At 51.3% G+C, this 16,263-nt stretch overlaps 1 protein-coding gene across 9 annotated transcripts in view; it reads right to left on the bottom strand.

Annotated features, from left to right (window-relative positions):
* CCDC88C (coiled-coil domain containing 88C) overlaps positions 1–16,263 on the bottom strand; it is a 129,383-nt gene that overhangs the window by 105,572 nt on the left and 7,548 nt on the right. For all 9 annotated transcript variants that reach the window (XR_010941052.1, XR_010941063.1, XM_067727589.1 and 6 more), the window contains exon 3: positions 15,592–15,700. Coding sequence is in view for 7 of the 9 variants with exons in the window: in XM_067727589.1 (XP_067583690.1) it covers positions 15,592–15,700 (109 nt within the window). In the remaining 2 variants the exon portion in view is untranslated. The remainder of the gene's footprint in view (positions 1–15,591; positions 15,701–16,263) is intronic.

The following is a 16,263-nucleotide window of genomic DNA, read 5'->3' as shown; positions in this document are numbered from 1 at the left end:
GTGGGAAAGACCCACCACTTTTAAAGCCGGGGCTGAGGTTCCACACCCTGTATGATTAACATCACGGACATTCTTATTGGATGCCCTCTTCATTCCTTCAGAAAATACTTGAGACCAGCATCTGGCACACGGCCATACGTTCCACAAAAACCTTCTATCCTCCTCTCAATTCATGCTCCTAGCATCTCCACCTCATTACCATATTAGAGCGGGTGGGGACCCATCTAATTCAGTGCAATGCCCAAATCACGTCTCATGCTCTATGCTAAATGCAGAGATGACACAGCTGGCACCTCAGCTGTATCAGTGTTAACTTAAGCCCTGACTGTACAACCTTGGGCTGGAGCATCCACCAGACCAACTTCTTGGTTTTCTAACTAGCTGTTCCAGGTCCACACTGCTGGACCCTAGGAGTTAACAGCCCACGGTCACACCCACCACATCCTCCTAAAGGTGTCCCCGAAGCCACCTTCCAGGTTCCACGCGCAAAGAGCCAACAGCTGGTCTCATTCTATTCCCAGAGCCTGAACGAGTTAGAAACAAACACAAAACCCCAAACAACACAGAAAATCCCCAAGTCCACAGAATGGAGTAGAAACATCCTATTATACTTCCTTTGCCTGCATCCCAGGTGCACCTGTGAATGAGAAAATGGAGAGAACAAGGGCCTCCAGAAGGAAAAAGTGTGGGTTCGGTCCCTTTTTGGGTACAATTATGGTAGAATACATGTAACAGAAAGACCACATAAAATACACATTAACATTTACCACCTTAACCAATTTTAAGTGTACAATTCAGTAGTGTTAAGTGCATTCACACTGCTGTACCAATCTTCAGAATTCCTTTCCTCTGGCAAAACTCAACTCCATCCCATTAAACACTTAATTCCCCATTCCCAGCATCCTTTCCCCCAGCCCCTGGCAACCACCATTATACTTTCTGTCTCTCTCAGTCTGACTGCTCTATAAGTACCTCATACAAGTGGAGCCTTACAGTATTTGTCTTTATGTGACTGGCTTATGTCACTCAGCGTAATGTCCACATGGTTCATCTATGCTGGAGCATGTGTCAGAATCTCCTTTTTTAAGGCTGAATAATATTCCATTGTATGCATGTACATTTTCTTTGTGTGTGTGTGTGTGTGTGTGTGTGTGTGTGTGTGTGTGTGTTTTCTTGCGGTATGCGGGCCTCCCACTGCTGTGGCCTCTCCCGCTGCGGAGCACAGGGCCCAGACGCGCAGGCTCAACGGCCATGGCTCACAGGCCCAGCTGCTCCGCGGCATGTGGGATCCTCCCAGGCCGGGGCACGAACCCGTGTCCCCTGCATCGGCCGGCGGACTCCCAACCATTGTGCCACCAGGGAAGCCCGTACCACATTTTCTTAATCCATTCATCCACAGATGGACACTTGTGCTGCTTCCACCTTTGGCTTCTGTGAATAACACCATGAAAGTGGGTGTAGCTCCTTGATTTTTTTTTTTTTTTTGCGGTACGCGGGCCTCTCACTGTTGTGGCCTCTCCTGCTGTGGAGCACAGGCTCCGGACGCACAGGCTCAGCGGCCATGGCTCACAGGCCCGGCCGCTCCATGGCATGTGGGATCCTCCCGGACCGGAGCATGAACCCATGTCCCCTGCATCGGCAGGCAGACTCTCAACCACTGCGCCACCAGGGAAGCCCCAGTTCCTTGATTTTTAAAAGTCAAAGGTGATTTCCAAATCAAGAAGACCAAAAGTCAAGTTCTCCTGAGCATACCATATTCTTCCTTTCTTATTTATTTCTGGTCTACTCTAGAATAAAGTCTAGTTACCTCTTCTCACACATTCTAAACTGTTTCCAACCACAGCTGAACGTACACTTGGATTTCAAAGCCACACGATGAACTCACCCCCCAACTCCATCTGTCTGCTCCCAAACCTCTGGGATCTCTCAAGGTGGCAGCCACTGGGCCACCACAACAGCTGCTCCAGCTCACCCTGTTCCCACCAACCCGGCCATCTCCAGGGGTTCAAGCTCTCCCTTCCTGAGACTGCACCTAGGAGGAGTTCAAACACACCCTGGAATTTAAATGACCTATGAACTTAGGCACTGGATCACCCCTTCCCAAATGTGCCCCACCATGCCCCCCCGCCCGAAACCAAACCCAGTAACTTTGGAGCTGGGGATGGTTATGGACATGGAGCTCTGAGGTCCTGACTTTGACCTTCCAGAGCAAGGGAGGAAACCTCGGTCAGAACCAGAGGAGAATACTTCCAAAGGGAGAAAACAGAGGAAGGCTTCACTGGTCCCACTTCCAGTTACTTTCTGTTTAAAAAGCACGAGATTAAAAGGCTTATCAAAGTGGCTTTGCCCGCCTTTAGAAATCAATTTATCCCACCTTTTGAACCCCAGGGTCAATAAAGACCCAGAATTTCAGTACAGGCCACGCATTAAAGTAGGAACATTTGAGAGTCCAGCCCATCACATAAACGTGCCCCAGGGAGGACCCTCGGCCCAGGCGGGCACGGTTGGGCCAGTCACGTCTGCTTCTTTTGGACCCAGTTCACGGGATGGAAGCAGGTATCACGGCAGCCCATCAGCTGGCATTTACTGTGCTCCTAGACCCTGGGAGAGCAAAGGTCGCCAAAGTCCCTGCCCTGAGGGAGGCCTGCCAACTCGTGCAGGACCCAGAGAAAGCAGATAAGAGCTGAAGAGTGTGATGACGGTGATAATGAAAATAATTAAACTCAGGTTCAGAGCATCTGTGTGGGCTTCACAGAGGCAGACCAAGGGAAGGTGCTCCGGCGGGAGAAGTGCCCAGGCACGACGCCTGAGTGCAGAGGACGGGGCAGCACAGACAGCACTGCAGCCCAGGAAGCAGCACAGTCCACCCTCACCAGCTGCAGCTCTACAGCAGCACCAAGCCAACGCATCTCACACGCAGGCACCCTCTCTGAACTGTCACGACCCAGGGCTTCGAGTTTGGTTGTTATCCCCACTGGACAGAGGAGGAAACGACTTGGAGGGGTCGGGCTGCTTGCCCCAGGTCACAGCGCTGTGTGTGGTGTCTGGTGGGCGAGGGGATTCCCACTTGTGCAGGAGAAGGAGAAGCCCCTGGAGAGGCTGCAGGGGGGCAGGGGTGACAGACTCAGCTGCCGGCTGTTTCCAGAATGATGGGGAGGACACTGGCCTGAGGCTCCCCTGGGATGCAGGTGAGGGGCTGACAAGGTAAAGGCAGCCTGAGAGGAGTTTCCCTCCCAAAGGAAGAAACCAGGGTAATGGTAGGTGAGAAGAGAAGCCGGAGAGACCCGAGCGCGGCCATCCTCCCAGGCGACCCACACCTCAGTCCTCCTCTGCCTTCCTCTAAAAGTCTGGACAAGCTTCGGTCTCAGGTGGCTCAAGGAGAGCTTGGAGTTATCAGAAACCACCATTTCTTCTTTCGGCATCTCAAGCTTGGGACATCCACATCTGACTCAGTCCGTTCACCTTGGAAAAATCCAATTTTGTAAGCTCTACTCTGTAACATTTAAATGTCACAAATTCTCATCCGAACAATGGGGGGAGGAAGGTGTTTAGAAGACCAACTTAGCACAGAAATGTCAAAACTGCTTTAGAGTTTCTGATATCTTAAGCAACCGTGATTCCACAATGTAAAGGGAAATCAACTTTTCTGACTGGTTCCAAGAACAGGAGGACCGCCTGTTTGGTTACTGTGGTTTGGAAAAGGAGGGATTTATTTTTAAAGTTTCAAAGTCATTAAGCCTAAACACTGGCAAGCTCAAGGGAGCCAAGCTGGCTAGACAAAGTTGAAAACAATCAATTTAACTTCCACCCCCCAGGGACTGAGCCTCCCGGGTACCTGACATATGGCATCTACATCAACAAAGCAAACACCATGTGAAAAGCCTGCAGGTCGGCGTGAAAGCCGCGGGGGACCCCTGTAAGAGTGGGATTCAAAGGCTCCGGTCTCCCCCTCACCCCACTGCACTGCATCTCCATCCTGGTTTGCCCCCCTTGACCCCCTTCACAGTCAGGTCCTAAGTCCCTGACATGTGTCAGGCACTCGAGGGACAGAGAATGAATAAAGGAGGGCCCTGTGCTCCAATTATTCAACTGTCTAGAAATGGGGAAGGAGTCGAGGACTTTTATAGGGTGATTTTAGCCTGGAGATAGATCCTGGGCCCAGGCCAGTAATATGTTCCCTGAACGCAATGACGTTATTCTCTGACTTCCTCGGTGTCACGGCTTCTGTGGCCCTGCATCTTGTCACTCGCACACGCTGACTGATGGCAGGCATGTTTCCATGCTGGTGTGGTAAGAGGCGAACAGAGACAGAGATGCGGTACCTACTTTTAAGGCGTGTCACTGCTGGTGGGAGAGACAGTCATGAGGCTGCCAAGAGATAATGTGCCTCAGACAGTCAGTTCACTGGAAGCAAACAGTAAGTATGCTTTAAATTAAAAATGCATATAGGAGAAAAATGTGTAGGGCAAGAGTCAAGCACGTACGCGCACGCGTATTGGACTAATCCAAGTAAATCAGAGTGTAACCTTTGGAAGGGCCCCTCCATAATCCGATCACTAACGAACGAAGGAAGCACAGCCCAGAGCGGCGGGTCTCTGTAACGACCCCCCCCTCTGCTAGACGGGTGGGCATCTTAGCACTCCTAGCATGAACCTGTCCAAAGCCCTTCCTTAACCTCGCTGCAATCCTTGAGGCAGGCACTATTAATATCCCCACTTTTCCCACAAGAAAGACTCTCGGACATGGAATTACCCAAGGCCACAACTCTGAGAGGTGAGCTCAGTGGAGCCCGCGACTCCACCTTCTGCCTCTGCAGACAAAGGAGCTTGGAGCTGCTTTTCCTCCTCTCTTCCTATTTGTACCTGGTGTGCATCTCCCGTGTCTCCGGTTTTCCACCTACAGAAGCGACGTGGCCCCTCCATCTGCAGAGCGTGAACGCACGGGAGCGGCCCCGCAAAGTCAGCCTGGGAGGACGAGCTAGCGCTATTACTGTCCTTCACTGACTCAGAAACTAGGCAGTATTTCACCTGAGCCCCACACGACCGGTAATATGGTGTTACCCATATTTTAGAGGTGAAATCAAATGATGCACCCCAAGTCATATGGTTAGGAACAGTGACACACAAGTTTCTAGACCCTTGAAAAAATTAAATGACTCGCCCTTACTTCTGCCCTCTCCCCTTCCACCTTGTTCTTCCTCCTCTGGCTTCACCTTCCTGAACTTCTAGGGCACTGGAGAAGCGACCCCACAGAGCTAGCTCATCCTCTTCCACTGGGTGGCGGCTAAGCGCCTACCCCCGAGTTGAGAAAGCAAACCTGACTTCTCCCTGCAGAGCTGGAGCCGATGCCAGGGCCAGCCCAGGGGGGTGGGCAGCTATGGGGGGCAACGCAAGGCTCCTCCCCGAAGTTACACTGTACCCCCCTGTTCCCACGGAGAGTGGCCCCATATTTAGAGCACCATCCCTCTTCCCTTAACCTGCTGAAACCCAATCCCAAACCAATGGAACCCTCGCGGCATTCAGCTGACAGCCTCTTTACCCTCCTGAAACCTCCACCTCCTCTCAAAACTTCAAACTCAGAACTGGGGGTACAAGCTGCGGCCCCTCCAACAATCCCAGCTGAGCTTCACCAACTTAAGACAAGCGCTGCCTCATCCTCGTTACTCTGTCATTCTCATTACTAGAGAAATAAGACTGAAGTTATATCGTAAAGGACCAAGGCCCTGAATGCAACGGCAAAGTAGCAGAGAAACTGCCTTTCCACAAAGAACAGTTGAGTAAGAGAAACTGTTATTAGCCCTGGACGCGAGCCATGCAGCCAGCTTTATGGAGGGCAAAGCCTGCCCAGGCAAGTTCTCCCATGAGTCCCTCTCACAAACCAGTTATAATATCAAACACGCTGATCTTGGCATTTAACACCAAAACCCAAGGCAAGGGAGAGACACTTTTTCTTTTTACAAACTTGAGAAATCCATTTCCCTCCTTTTTGTTACAAAAGGAATTGGGTGCACGGACCTTCCATGAAGGGCTCGAAAACTTAACACTTTAAACGAATGGCCATGGATTAAGAGAACAGTTGAGCAAAAGATAAAAAAGTAAACACATGGCGAGAGAACCTGTACCAGAAACACTGAGGAAGTCCAGATCTGTAAACGTGAGGAGGTCTTTAGGGCCAACTGTGTACCACGCGCGTTTGGGCTCAGCTCCGTGTAGAACAGACCAAAGCAAGGCGGCAGCCCACGGGGGCCTCAGGGGCCATCCCGGGTGCAAAGGGAAGACTCCAAGTGAAAGCTGCTTCCTTTCCTTCAAGGCAAAGGAGAGCCTGGCCGCTCAGAGAGAGCAGGGAAACCCCCAGCAATTCAAGCTCTGGACCCAAGGCCAGGAGGAGGAGCCCAGAGAGACCAGAAAGATTCCGTCAACAGCTGTGCATGCGCACGCACGCACGCACACGCACACGCATACACGCACGCACGCACACACACACACACACCCCACCTCCCACCGCCCTCCCCGGGTCTCCGGGCCTTAAGCCGCCAGGGCCTGGTCAAATTCTGGCTCTGCTAATTACATCAGACCCACCTTTCACCCCTCCCCACCCTCTGCAATTAGCCCTGATTCTCTGCTTCCTGCTGCTCTGGGGGATGCAGCAGGGTGAAGTCTGAGGCCAGCTGCTCCCTCTGTCCCACCCACTGCCCAGCCCCGGAAGTGCTGGTTTCAGGAGGCGCCTGAAGCAATCTAGCCCCTTCCTCTGAGGCTCCGGCTGGTGTGAAATCTGGTTAGTAAGGGGGAGCCCAAGCAGGAGACCCTGGGGAGGCAGCACTCCCAGCCTGGCGAGGCTTCGGGCTCAGGACCCATCCCACACTGGCGCAGATAAACTGAACGGCCTTGCCCACCTTCACAGAACAGCTGGTCTGCCCACAGCAAGCCAGCTCCCTACATGACTGCAGAAAGCTTCATGTTTAGACGTTTCCCCAAGCAGCCCATGACCAAGAAAACTTGCCGCCCCCTGGGGCTTCCGCACCCTACTCCACGGGCCTCACTTTCCTAATCTGTAAAACAGGGACAGCAGTCTCCTCCTCACTGTGACAGGGCTGAAAGCTCCTAGCATAGTGCGTGGCTTACAGCAGGCACCCAGGTATCTCCTCTCAGCCTTTTGACTGGGGCACAGAGCTGGGTCCCAAAGTGCCTGCTTACTATTCATTACGCCTCCATAGCATTTCTTCTGAAAAGAGAAAAAAAGAAACCAAGTCCAACTGGCACTTGGTCTCACATCTTGCAGAAACAAACCCGCCTCTGGAAAGGTGTGGGACTGAGTGGCCCATGACCAGGTGTCCGAAGCCCTGTCCGCTCCATCCTTGGCCAGCAAGACAGGGAGGGTCACAGGTCAGGACTAGCCGCCTTCTGCTTAGTGTGGAGAAAGAGAATGCGGGTGGCCCTGAAAGCTGCCACCCTGCTGCAGCCCCGCTCCAGCCCCTGTCGGGCTGACCTGGAGCCACTGCCACTCAACCCCATCGGGCCCTGCCCTGAAGCCCGGGGGGCAAGCACCCTGCTGCAGGGCTCAGCTGTCCCGGGCCTGAGAAAGCACTTTATCCTCCCCCAGATGTTCGCTCTGGGTGGGGCACCTAGCAAGCTGCCGTCCACGGCGCCGCGTGGCCAATACCCCTCTCTCCTCTGCGCCTGCTCTGGTCCAGGCCGCCATGACCTGCCCTGACTCCCCACTCTCTCCTGACACCAATCCATTCTCAATACGAGTGTCAAGAGTTTTCTGTTTTAAACTTTCTTCTTTAAAAATGCTATAAAGACTCCCAAGTCCTTCAGGATGAAGTTCAAGTTCATTAGCATGGCATCCGCCCTCTGGAACCTCCGTATCTTTCGAGCCTCACCATCACCACTCCTCACAGAAGCCCCAAGCTCTAGCCACTCAGAGGTGACAGCCTGCCGGCTGCTTTATGTCTCTACATTTTTCAGGTTTTGCTCTCCCAGGACACCCCCCATGCACCCCATTTTCTGCCAGTCTAGCTCCCTACCCATCCTTCAGGACTCAGGCCAAGCGTCACCCCCTTCAGAAAGCTCTCTGTGAGCTTCGCCCCTTCCCAGGCTGGGAAACTCCCTCCCGTGTCCCGTGACATCCATGTCCTGTGCACACACAGGTGTTCTAGCAGCTGGTCTACCTGCTCCATCTCCCACCCCACAAGACACAGCATCTCAGGCATGGAGACTGGCCTTAGGAACAAGGAGGCGGGACAGAGAAGAGAACTGGGTGAGCCCCGGCAGGGTCACCACGGCTTCCTCATCCCACACTTCATCACCCTACACTAGAGAGAACGGGGAACGGGAAGCAAGAAGAAGGAAAGGGGAAAGGTGGGGTCCACACAGACCCCCGCCCTCCTCAGCCTCACCTCCCAACTCAGTCTGGAAGGCTTTCTCTTGAACTTTAGACCGAGAGCATTCACAGGGAAGTCGGTAATCTCCTGGGTCAAGTCTGCGGCAGACAAAGGCTCCCACTGCTGATATGGGGATGGGGCACAGGACCCCCTCTGACGAAGGCCTCCCGGTCCTAAGTCCGGACCACCCCGCCTCACTGCTGTGTTCGGTCACCACGCCATAACCCTGCTGGAGATTCCAAACCAGGATCCAGTGACCCACCAACACAAGGCAGTTCGCCCAGATGTACGGTAAAAATAATCTCAGACCTTCGTCCACATGGCAGAGACACAGAAAACTTCAGTGTTCAGTGGCAACATAGAATACGCCATTGTAACAGGTACCATCACAATGGGTGAAGGGCGCAAAGGTGCAATTCAGTAAAGAAAAACAAAAGGCCTGTAAAGAAGGTAATTTTGGCAATAAGTAGCAAAAGTCCTCCAAGTGTTCATGTCCTCTGACGCAGGAATTCCATGCTAGGAATTTATCCTAAGAACATAAAAACAGTTGTTGAAAGATTTATGGACCAAGTATGTTCATGGGGTATTGTTTATAATTCTAAGACAGAAATAACTCAGTATCAATGACAGTGGTACAGCCACATAATGAAATGCCATGTAGACACTAAAACTCATATTACGAAAGAATAGTTAATGACACGGGAAAACGCTCACCACACAGGTCACATACAACCCACTCCTTGAAACACATGTAGTAACAGACACAGAGTCAGGAAGCATAAATACCAAAATGGTAACAATGGTATGCCTAGGTGATGAAATAGTGGGCAGATTTAATTTTCTTTATATTTCCCAATCTGTAATCAGAAATTACAATCATTGCAAGAGGGAAGAGATATGGGGACATATGTATAACTGATTCACTTTGTTATAAAGCAGAAACTAACACACCATTGTAAAGCAATTATACTCCAATAAAGATGTTAAAAAAAAAGTGAAAGAGAAATTATAATCAAAAACATTACTTTTAATTTCCTCAAAACATAGATATAAGCTACAACAAGAATACCCATCTCACAGCCTTACTCTTTAACCTTTAAAGAGTGGACAAAGTAATTTCTCCCCTACAAATTCAATACACAGTATTACTCATAAAGCAAAAGCCACTGGTACCTGTAGACAGGGCCTGAGCAGACTCTAAGTTCCCTTGAACACTGTCCCTATCCACCAAAGCAAAGCACATCATACCCACCTAAGGAGACATCACTTTACCTAAAAACCCTGAGACTACACGAATGAGACAGTTTACTTTGTTCCCACCAACAATGTCAAATACACATTTCCTTCTGTTCTTACTTTTGACAAGTCTTTCGTTTTTTCAAACTGAGTGTGCACAGTCCTAAAGATAATTCTAACTTTTAGTAGTCAGCCCATGGTTATCTAATACAAATGCCACAGAAAGCTGACAGATCTCAAAAGCAAAAGCAAGGCTGAGTGGACAAGAGGTACAGGCAGTATATGGAGGTTTTATCTGAAGAGATGACATAAAACAGTACGTATACGCACACAAGCTGACGACAGCGGTACCTCCAGGGAGGGAGGGAAGGATAACTGGATGCAGCAGAGGCACACTGGAGACTTCAATCAGAAAAAAGATTCTTGAAAGAGAGGTCTGAAGCAAATATGAAAAATATTCACATATGTTCATATTTATTTTGAGCAGATACACAGGTGTTCATTATAACCATTTGTACTGTTTTATTTTTAATTTTTCAAAGCAATGAAGGAAAAAAGAGATTATAGAAGATAGGGCAACCCTGAACCGTTTCTTCTGCTGAGAAGAAACCATTCTGAGATAAAGAACAATATTCTGGGTCCGTTCTAGGCTTCCAACCACGTGAGAAACCAGAAGAGCCGAGTTCCAGGAACTCATTAATACAGAGCTTCCTCGAGGTCACCTGAAACTCTAAACCTTGATGGTCTCTGGCCATTATGCGACTGTGGAATTTCAGAACCACAAGGGCCCACCCTCTTTCGGACAGATGAGAACTCAGGAGGCCCACAGAAGGAAAGCTGCCTGTCCCAGTGCTTGGCCAGCGAGGGGAGATGCTCAGAGAAACTCAGCCAATTTCCCATTTCAGAGTCAGTCCTGCAGGCGGGTCCCTACATGCACCTGAGGGTCCCAATTTCAGGATCAATATCCACATGTGAGTCAACAATGAAGACTTACATCTCCACCAACACACACTGCACTTGTCCAGGCCGCCGTGTGAAGTGCTTCCCACCAGCAGAAAGCCAAAGAAACCTCAGAAACTTCACATGACAATTAGGCTCTAAGAGTCGCGAGAAGGACCTAGATCACAGGGGTCCAGGGCAGGGGACGGCAGTTGACACCATGAGCAACCCGCCAAGGATAAGCATGTATCAGCCATCTGCTGCACTGGGGATTTCCGCGTATACTGCCTTATGTTCCTACTGATTCCATGATCAAATGAACATGCATTCAATGTCCATACTCGAGGCTCTGAATGTTAACAATGAACCATCCTATAAATCCAAATTTTAACTGAAAAGGCCTCAGATGGAAAAGAGTTTGGCTGTTGAGTGAGTAAAACAAGCCTCATGTGGACTTCCCTGGTGGTCCAGTGGGTAAGACTCCAGGCTCCCAATGCAGGGGGCCCGGGTTCGATCCCTGGCTGGGGAACTAGATCCCTGCACGCCACAGCAAAGGGTCCGCATGCCCCGACGAAGATCCGGCACGGCCAAAATAAATAAATAAATAAAAATAAATCTTAAAAAAAAAAAAGAAGTGAATTGAGGGACCAATTTAAAAAACAAAAAAAAGCCTCATGTGATGCTGGGCTCCACGCTAACCAGCCAGGCGGCTCAAAGCAGCGTGCAGTTCTGGTCCAGGCCCGCCTTTCCTCCAGGCCTCTCCGCAGATGTCCCATTTACGGATGCTCGTTCTGATCAGCCTTTCCTTCCTTAAAATTCAGACTGAACTGGGAGCTCTTCCCAAGGTCCTGTCCAACTCTGGCTTCCTCTGCCCCTTCCCAGCAACTCCCTCGGTGACACCTATTCCCTCTGGTCACCCCCTCATCTTTGCAGCCTCTCTCCTCAGAGCCTCTCCTCTTCCCGTCCTGGGGCAGATGAGATGTGTGTCCGTTGTATGTGATGGAGAGGAGTTACCTGGTGAGAACTGAGCCCTCTCCGCCCCAGGAGACCTGGCTGAAGGTGCCCCTCCTAGACATCACTAGAAATGCTCTAACCCACTAGTTCCCACGCATGTTTATCAGAATCACCTGGAGGGCTTGTTAAGATGCAGACTACTGGACCTCCACAGCAGGTCTGGGGGAGGGGCCTGACAACCTGCATCTCTAACAAGTTCCCAGGTGATGCTGATGCTGCTGGTCTGGGGACCACACTTTGAGAACCACCTCTCTATCTCTAGCCTGCTGATTCCCCATCCTGTCGGAAGGATGTTAAGACTCAAACAGCTGGGGAACTTCTGAAAATGCCGATTCCAGGCGCCAACCCCGGAAGAGTCCGAGCAGCAGGTCAGAGGGAGGCCTGCGACCCTGGTGGTCAGACTGAACCTGGCCGTGCTGGTTCTCACCCACTGCCTGTCCTCTGCCCCAGAAAAATGTCAAGGACCTATTCTGTCTCCAGGGCTTTTCAGGGGCAAAACTTGAGCTTCCTTGTGAAAGAAGCCCACGCTATTCACGAGAGGCCCCTGTCCCTGCTGACTGTCCCTGCCCCACGTGCCTCAGAAAAGAAGGGGACAGCCTGGGGGCGGCCAAACCACTGCTTTGCAAACTAGACCCGGGGCTGGACTCCATGACCTTGGTGTGTCTACTGCAAAGCCATGGCAAGAGGAAGTCCCCCTCCCAAAGGGGTGACCTCCCACCCTCCCAGCCACCCCAGCCACAGTAAGAACCACGTTTGTCTCACTTCACCCCAAGCCCTTACAACCTGCAGGGTCTCTCTCACAGGGGATGCTGGGCAGTACTTCTTTTGGGAAACTTCCTTGAATGTCCCTTTAAAATAATAACCCATTATTGTTATTGTATGTTTATGCTACAATGGTCAGGTGGTAAGGAAAACAGGCAGGGTATGCAATTGTATGTATGTCCCGACCACAACGGTGTAAAACAAAAACTATTCAGGCGTCTGCCATACAGAGTGAAGTCAGTCAGAAAGAGAAAAACAAATACCGTAGGCTAACACACAGATATGGAATCTAAAAAAATAAAAATAAAAATGGTCATGAAGCACCTAGGGGCAGGACAGGAATAAAGATGCAGATGTAGAGAATGGACCTAAGGACACGGGGAGGGGGAAGGGTAAGCTGGGACAAAGTGAGAGAGTGACAAGGCCATATATACACTACCAAATGTAAAATAGCTAGCTAGTGGGAAGCAGCCGCATAGCACAGAGAGATCAGCTCGGTGCTTTGTGACCACATAGAGGGGTGGGATAGGGAGGGTGGGAGGGAGACGCAAGAGGGAGGGGATATGGGGATATACGTATATGTATAACTGATTCACTGTTATAAAGCAGAAACGAACACACCACTGTAAAGCAACTATACTCCAATAAAGATGTTAAAAACAAAACAACAACAAAAAACTATTCACGCAAAAACTGGAAGGAAGCTCTAAAAATGTTAATAGTGATTGTCTCTGGGTGGTGGGGTTATGAGTGGTTCTTTTCTTCTTGCTACTTGTTTGTTTTCTAAGCTGTTTATTAAGAGCACATATTACTTATATAACCAGAACTAAACTTTATTTTATCATAAGTTGGAAGGAAAAAATACACAACAGAACACTGCCCACACCTAAGCTGTGTCAACCCAAAGGGCAGTGTCCTGCCAGCTTCCTCCAAGGGAGCAGGGCTGGCTGAGGGTCAGGGACGCCTCATGGCTTTTAGCAAGTGCTTTCAGCAAACATTTGCTCCAGGTTGGAGCTGAGGCTGCCAATACACAGCAGCCCTGCCGTCAAAGAGCTAACAGCGCAGAAACAGAACAAGGATGCAGGGTCCTCTTTTCTACCCATAAGTCTTTCTGGGCCCTGAGAATGGACTAGATCGTCTCCTTCCTGTGACTGTCTCCCATCTTCTGGAACTCGGCACAGTGCCCTAAGAGGGGCACGTTACCTCCAAGTAGAGGGTCTCAAGCCCTTTGGCCGGCCCAGACTGGACTGTCAGAGCTGCTGAGTGCCACCAGCATGTGTCCTACTGGGCCGCCAAGCCCAGAGGGCAGCACCTGCCAGGCCAAACAGCCTGCAGCAAGCACCTGACTGTTCCGTGCTGCGTACAGAGCCAGAAACCTCACCTCCACCCCAGTGCTTGCAGGGAGGGTTACCACCTCCCAGCCACACCTGGGGCAGGAGACTCACCTGTCCAGAGTTAGGGGTCTTGTCTCCAACTGTTAGCACCACCTGCTTCCCCTGGCACTTAGCACACAGCGTCGAAAGCACTGCTTACCATGAATGGTGCCTGCAGCCAGAGATCAAGCCCCGAGTAGCTGCTAAACAATCACCACGGCCACCAGGCAGCCCCCTCCACACCCAGGCCCGAGTTCACTGGCAGCACCCATTTCCCCTGACTGCGGCTGTCACGAGGGAAGCAGTAGCTGAGACCCACCTGCTGACAGCGTGCCCAGCCCTGGCACTGGCTCTCCTCAGCAAGGAAACAAACCCCCGTCACCCTTATAGATCCATTTCTCACAGGGCTCTCCCGCACCCCCAGACCCCTCCTCAGCACAGCTGGCCTCTGTTACTAAAGCATGGGCCTGGTGCCAAGCCTCCCAAAGGCCGCTCGGAGTGTCCACGGTGCTGGGCCACCAGCGGGCCATGGAACGAGCACAAGGGGCTGAACTGGCCACACAAGCAAAACATCCCAGCACCCCAAGCCCCCTCTCATGTACCCCGACCCCAGTGGGAGGAAAGTGGAAATAATCATCTCAGAAAACCCAAGACACTGTCCACTCCCTCCTTTTCCCTCCTTCTTTCAGATCCAGCAGCAACCACAGCCCTGTGCAGGAACTGGACCCAGCACCCAGCCCAGCGCCACAGTGCAAACTCCACCTGGCCGCCTGGCCAGCGACCTCAGTGACCTCTGAACCAGCACCACCGCACGAGGGCAGAGAGGGAAGCCACAGCTGGGTGGAGGGCTTCCTCATGGTGACAGGGTCCTCATGACTCTGAAGATTCTCCCAAGCCCCAGAACCAGGACTAAGTTACAGCCCAGGAAGCTGAGGGCTAGGGGAGGTCTCAGAGGCAGAGGGCTCAGTGAAACCCCAGTGTGAATCTGGAAGGAGACTGGTTCTTGAGCAGTGATTCTCAAACTGTGTTCCCTGGGGTCCTGGGAACCCACAGAGATGCCCTGGAGAAAGAGGGGCTGAGCTGAGGGCGCTAGAGTCCCCCAGCCCTCAAGTCAATGAGATTTGCTAGGGTTTCACCTGGGGACTCAGGAAAATCATATGGGGGAAAAAGTTTCACTGCTAAGTTTGACAATCAGGGCTCTGAGGTGCAAAGTTTAAATATGTTTCCCATCAATGCCGGCTATCTAAACATCATGAACATCATCAAAGATTCTCACTCAACCTTCCCGAGGCTCGGATGGGGATTTTCACAGCCCTTCCCCCTTTGGGCCCTCCTGTCTGACCCACCGACTACCTGCTAATGAGATATGGGGAGCATTTCACAAGCAGACACCCCATACTGTGAACCCGGTGCTCCTGTCTGCCAGCTGGGCGCTCACTGATTATATATTTGTCCTGAACATAACCCTTCTGTGGTCCCTTCTGTCCCTCAACCCTTTGAATCACTCCTGTACAGACTCACGGAGCTGTGGGTGATAACCGTGTCAGGTTGCCCCTCCCAGAGCCCGTGCCAGCCAGTCCCCACTCGACTGTGTGCTTGGGCCGTGGCTGAAAACCAAGGCTCGTCTCTAGGGCCCTCACAGCACCTGGCACGATGCTTTGCACAAGGCTCAGAGAACATTCCCTGGACAAAGTAAAGCAATCCCACCTCTGACCCTTCTCACGATGCCAAAAAGAGGGATGCATGTGCAAACACACCAAGTTTCAACAAGCAGATGCCTGACCACCGTTTCCTCTTGGCTTCCTGTAGGGAAACGGTTCAAATGACGGTACTGCCGGACGCACAGAACCCGGGGAGGGCGGCGCGGGGGGGGGCCCGCCTTACCTGGTAGTAGGTCTTAATGTTTCTCACCAAGATGGTCAAGTTCTGAATGCGAAGGTTCACATCATTGTTGACGTGTTTGTTGATGCGTTGATTTGTTGGCCTGGGATCTCTAGGGGAAGAAAAATGAGAATGGAACATTGCATCTCCCAGCATCTGTCACACCCCATCCTACCCCAGGCGCTACTGAGCATTCGGTCCTCTCCAAGCCTAGGTTACTATGCAGCTGTGACAGAGTGGCTCAAGTCAAGTCCTAATTCTGCTGCTGCCAAGCCGTGGACCTCCAGGGAGCCACATCACCTCCTGTCCCCCCCCAAGCACTCAGCCCCCCACCGGCCCTTAAGCAATGTTATTTCTGGCCCCAGAGCAGCCATAAACAACCAAGTGTCAGTGCAGACCCCAAAGCTGCACTGTGTAAACATCAATAACCTACCCCCCAATACATCTGAAGATTAAAAAGGATCCAAAGCTGACCAAAGCGAAATATGGGAAATATCAAGAAAGATGGAAAAGGGGGAAACAGTACACTTTCTGACTTCATAAACCAGTAAAGTCATCGATGTTCCATTTCAAACCGGTCTCCTGCCTATGTCACCGAATTGCTCTTGCCTGTGATTCACATTCCAGGGGCACAATTCTATCTCAAAAACCACCACCATGAGTATGCGATACTAT

Source organism: Pseudorca crassidens, chromosome 1, assembly GCF_039906515.1.
Source record: "Pseudorca crassidens isolate mPseCra1 chromosome 1, mPseCra1.hap1, whole genome shotgun sequence".
In the NCBI taxonomy this organism is placed as follows: domain Eukaryota; kingdom Metazoa; phylum Chordata; class Mammalia; order Artiodactyla; family Delphinidae; genus Pseudorca; species Pseudorca crassidens.
Note: the sequence above shows the minus strand (reverse complement) of the source record. Positions and strands in the feature narration are given on the sequence as shown.